The sequence below is a fragment of the Papaver somniferum genome, unplaced genomic scaffold (assembly GCF_003573695.1).
Source record: "Papaver somniferum cultivar HN1 unplaced genomic scaffold, ASM357369v1 unplaced-scaffold_18, whole genome shotgun sequence".
NCBI classification, from domain to species: Eukaryota; Viridiplantae; Streptophyta; class Magnoliopsida; order Ranunculales; family Papaveraceae; genus Papaver; species Papaver somniferum.
Window position 1 is genome coordinate 5,831,382 of NW_020627707.1, and position 5,557 is coordinate 5,836,938.

A 5,557-nucleotide genomic window follows, 5' to 3' on the forward strand; every position below is an offset into this window, starting at 1 on the left:
TAGTCTTGTTCCATGAATTGATTTATCTATCTACACATAAAACAATCATATCTTTCTGAAACTAAGGGAGCATCATTTTATAAAATTTACACCCGAATTCAAGCCACATCCCAAAGATAATTCCGTAAAATCGCCCCGATTTCTCCCGGAACGAGAGAAAACTTTGAATCATCTCATTTACTCCATTGTGCTGTGCATGTACTTTTTTTTTTCTCATTTACTCAAATTGTGGTGTGCATTTACTCCATTTTTCACTCTGCCTCAACAGTGATCACTATATGGGTACATGTACAATGGTTTGTCACGATCCTTTGTTATCTTGATAGATCTTCCTTTTTAATATGACAGACAACTTTTAGCGGTCGGTCACATGGACATACCAATTATTAATGAAGTTGGCGACAACTTAGTTTTTCACAAGCATTATTATTGACCATATACCGCTCTCAGTTACAGCTAGGCTTGAATTGATATGAGATGAAGAAGATTGGACACAACGTGACTGGATTGCAATAGCAACATAAGGAATCCCCCCTAAAAGATAACACCAACAATATTTGATTTGATAATATTCCTTTTACTAGAACCATCTCCTCCTCCACATTTATTAGTATTCTATTCACTCATTCGTGTGTATATAAACACTGCTTATCACAGCTTTTCAAGCACCAACTCATCTTTAAGCTCTCTCATCTTTAGAAATTCTCTTCTTCTTCTTCTTCTTCTTCTACTTCCAGAAAAACAAAAAGAGTTTCTAAAAACTATCTGAGAAGATGCCTTGTATTGCTTTCGGAGCTTTTGATGATTCATTCAGCGTAGGGTCTCTCAAGGCCTATCTTGCTGAATTCATCTCCACTCTTCTCTTCGTCTTTGCTGGTGTTGGTTCTGCCATTGCCTACGGTTAGAATTCCATCCCTTGAATCCCATTTATCAAATTTTAGCTTCAATTTTATGGATTTTCTTAAATTATCAAAAACCTCAACAAAATTTTCTTGTGCAGTTGTTTCACCACTTTGCAAATCAAACCATTTCCTGATAGTATGTCTGAAAACAAAATTTGGTAGAATTTCATCAAAACCAGTGCACTGAAATTATTTAGCTTTGCCATTTCTCAAGATTGGAAAACTATAACCATTCTATAAGAGGAAATTATGAATCTTCACTGTGAAAACTTAATTGAGATTTGTTTACTTAATTTAGTTATTAATGGTGTGTGTTTTATATTAAAAAGTTTGAATTTAGCTTTTACCAATGATTAATCCAGGAGCATTTTTGTTTTCTTCATTTTCTAATGCGATTTAAAGTGATTTTGGACTTTGGGTTTAAGCTTTACAAATTTGATTAGTATATTGACAAAATGGGTAATGTGGATGTGTATTGCAGGCAAACTTTCAGGTGATGCAGCTCTTGATCCAGCAGGTCTTGTTGCTATTGCCATTTGTCACGCATTTGCTCTATTCGTTGCCGTTGCCGTTGGTGCCAACATCTCCGGTGGACACGTAAACCCAGCTGTCACCTTCGGATTGGCCGTTGGTGGACAGATCACCATCATAACTGGACTCTTTTACTGGGTTGCCCAACTTCTTGGAGCTGTTGCTGCTTGCTTCCTCCTCAAAGTTGTCACCGGTGGATTGGTAATTAATCTCGCAAAATCATACCTTAATTTTCATTAAATCATGTTTAATCCACTAATTGAATGGATATTATTTAATTAGCGCCTAAATTAGTACTTAATGTTAATGAATATTACTCAATTTGCAGGCCACTCCCATCCACGCCGTCGGAGCCGGAGTTGGAGCCATTGAAGGAGTTGTTTTTGAAATCATCATCACCTTCGCTTTGGTCTACACCGTCTACGCCACCGCCGCCGACCCCAAGAAGGGTTCATTGGGAACCATTGCCCCAATCGCCATCGGTTTCATTGTTGGTGCCAACATCTTGGCTGCTGGACCTTTCTCCGGTGGATCAATGAACCCAGCTCGTTCTTTCGGTCCTGCTGTTGCCAGTGGAAACTTCTCCGGACTCTGGATCTACTTTGTCGGTCCATTGATCGGTGGTGGTCTAGCTGGTCTTACCTACGGAAACGTGTTCATGCAATCCGAGCACGCTCCCCTCGTCAATGAGTTCTAAGTTAAGACAGTTGAATTCTTGTTGATTGATGATTAAGCGAGTTTCAAATCCAAAACCCAAATTTGTGTTTGTAATAAGATAGGAGGAAAGGGTTGTAGATTTTTTACATTTCTTTCTTTTCTATTTAGCTGTTTTTGTGAATCGTTCTTCTGTATTTGTTTTCAATTTGGCTTGAGTGAGAAAAATGTGTTGCATGTAAAAAGAAATAGCCCTTTAGTCATTTCAATTGTATTTTTTTTATTGCTTTGGGGGGCAATGATGAATGAAGTTGGTGAAGTGCAGCTCTACTTACTTTGTTGTTTTATTCCTTCTCTATTCGCCTATGGCTAGCTATAGCCTATAGTTGTGGTTAGGCCTCTATCAGGTTTAATTGAAAACGCAAAGTATACGAAAAGCAAATGGAAAGCATTAGAGCTAACACTATGGAGGGGTTCATCCCCTCCCTGTCCCTCATTAATATCCCTTGAAACAAAAAAAAAAAAAAAAAAAGCAAGTGTTATGGTGTCCCAAATCCCTACTCATGTAGGGATTTCTACATGGAGGATCACATCTGATCCCGCTTGCAGGGAAGGGAAACCTACGGCTACTCAGTTGTCGTATTCTTTTACACTTTACGGCTACTGAGTAGCCGTAATATTTTTTCTGATTTTTAAAGTTTTACCTTAAAACTTTCCATTTTCACTCATTTTTTCTACTAAAATTCCTTTTTTACCTATTGTATCTTCTTTTTTTACCTACATACATAAATTCCCATAACCAAAAATTAAAAAAAATAATATTTGACATTATTCATACGGCTACTCAGTAGCCGTTGCATGTAGAGAAGGGAAAAGAGGGCACCATATATAATGAGGTTTCCTTCCTTATGCTATCTCTTTCCTACATATGAGGGATAGGGAAGGGATGAGAGCCACCATAGTGCTAGCTCTTAAGGATTTACCTGGACAAAAAATTACAATTTCAAAATTCTCATTAGGGATTAAAGATACGCCAATAAGGAGAGCAGAGAGAATGTCTGTTTGTTTTTTTGCAGCTTCGATGGTGCAAGGTGCGTCTTCTCAACGGATCAAGGCAAGGTTTTTGGTTTCCGATCGGCAAGGTAAGCAAGATTTGCAGGGTTTTACAAGGTTTTTAGCTGGTTCTAAGAACTGGGTTGCAGTTGTTGGTGGAAGCAGAGATTCTAGTAACAAGGAGGTATTGAAATCTAATACAATGGAAGAACATGAAGATTGACAGGTTGTCAGGAAGAAACAAAAAGATTTGTTTCATAATCATATTCTCATCAAGATGTTTTTATGGATTGTAGCTTCAAGTCCTTTAATCTTTCACATACCAAGGAGGAAATTTTGTTTGGTGAAAAAACTAGAAATACAAGGAACATTATTCATGTTTTAGTCAGCTTTGAGGGAGTTGTATGGATGAAGAATATTTTGAAAAAAGAATCAAAAAAAAGTTTTATGGAAACTGGTATTGGAGTTTTCATCGTGGGGATGAACATCTCTTGTTCTCACGTAATCAAAACAGATTTGGTGAATTTTTTTTGCGTAACACTTTCTTGTGAAGAAATTAAACACTCTATGTGTTTTCCTGCAGAAGAGGGTGGATCAAGATGATCACATTTTGTTAATGGTTTCACAGATATCACCTCTAAAAAGATATGTGTTAAGCCTCAGAATTCTATAGAATCTACCACTTCATCTTCTTCTCAAGATTTTATCAATCTTGAACCTCAGATCTTGGATAATGTTAACTCTATTCATAATTGGAATCAGGAAGTTATCATTGAGACCTTAAAGCCAGTGGTCTCCTGGAACAATATTGTCCTGGAAATTATTAATCGATTTAATGTCGATACTGGTTTTTATATTTATCCTTTTGATCATAATAAAGTTTTTTCTTTGCATCTTCTCAGGATAAAGAGAAAATGCTAAATATGGGTATTTGGAATATTGGTGACTTGTCTGTCAGGATTTCGCCATGGTGGAATGCTTCAAACTCAGTGTCATTAACTGAGTTGAATTCTGATGGTTCATGGATAGAGGTACGTGGAGTTCCATTTAATCTTTGGGGTCAGAATTTTTATATTGATCTTTGCTCAAGGTCTGGGGGTTTAATTGAAGTGCATTCTACAACTCAAAACTGGGAGGATGCCTCGGATATTCGTTTGAAAGTCAGGAGTTTTTGATGGTATTTCATCTTCATTCTTATATTACTTTGGGGTTTATACGTTTCCAGTTCAAATTTATTCATTGAAGTTCATCAATGGTGTTGTTGATAATTCTCACATGAAGGTCAAAGTCCAAACTCTTGATACGGTAATTTCAGATTTTCCATATACTGAGTCGACTAAGAATATTTCAGTACATGTTGAATGGCCGAAAATCCCTCAGCCTATTTTTTAGTCGCATGATTCACATCGAATAGATATGTTCAGGAAATTTTCTTCCCAAAATAAAGGTGTTTTGGCTGTCATGGGTACGGAACAAATTTGAATTCTTCCGCGAATTCTAAGGGAAAGAATATTTTGAATTCAGAAAATGACTCAGAAAATTCAACAATTGACTCAGAAAAAATGGCCACTAACTCAGACAGTTCAAATTCAAATCAGTTATCTACAACGGTCATATTACCATCTTTTCGAGATGAAGATAAGGTTAATGAATATTTGAAAACTGCAGTCTCAATTCCGTATCTTCAAATGATTGATGATAGTGGTGATATCTCCCAAGTTTCACCTCAGGTTGTTAATTCTAATAACCCAATCAAAGATTTTAGCTTTTTTTGGAGTACAATAGAAAAATGCAGTACTCTCAAATGCAAGGTAGATCCACTTTTAAGAAATGAATTTGAAACTGTGTTACTTCAAATGGTGACTATTTGCCCGAGACTTGGAATTTATTGTAAAGGTTCTAAGAAAGTTGTGTATGATGCCATGATTGATGTTATTCGTTTACATCTCTGAAATTTTGATATGGAGAAATTGAAAGCTTTATAAATTGGTAAATAGCTTTGTGGATTGTTTTCTCAGTTGTTTAAGTTTTGATGGATTGTCAAATTGTTTGTTGAAATGTCTGTTGTCTTAACGAATTAAACATAAGGGATGTTGTGAAAAAGAAAATTCAAGATTGTAAGCCGTACATTTTGTTGTTACATGAAACTAAATTACAACAATGTATAAATCTTCTAGTTTGGCAATGTTGGAGTAAGAAATTGGTGAAATGGTTAGATTCTACATCTCAAGGTAGCTCATGGGGTATTCTTTGTATTTGGGATTCTGATAAAATTGAAGTTGTTGATTCTTTAATTGGGCCTTATTCAATTACAATTATTTGTAAAAACATCTCTAATTCCTTTGAGTGGATGTTCACTGGTGTTTATGCTCTCTGTGCTTCTTATACTGATGAAGTAAAATTGTTTCGGAGAGAGA

At 36.0% G+C, this 5,557-nt stretch overlaps 1 protein-coding gene across 1 annotated transcript; it reads left to right on the plus strand.

Annotated features, from left to right (window-relative positions):
* Positions 1-590: 590 nt before the first annotated feature.
* Positions 591-2,421, plus strand: LOC113338091 (aquaporin TIP2-1-like). The gene is made up of 3 exons (XM_026583611.1): positions 591-900; positions 1,384-1,634; positions 1,762-2,421. The coding sequence occupies exons 1-3, from the start codon at positions 774-776 to the stop codon at positions 2,128-2,130; spliced, it is 747 nt and encodes a 248-aa protein (XP_026439396.1). The 5' UTR covers positions 591-773; the 3' UTR covers positions 2,131-2,421.
* The last annotated feature ends 3,136 nt before the right edge of the window (positions 2,422-5,557 follow it).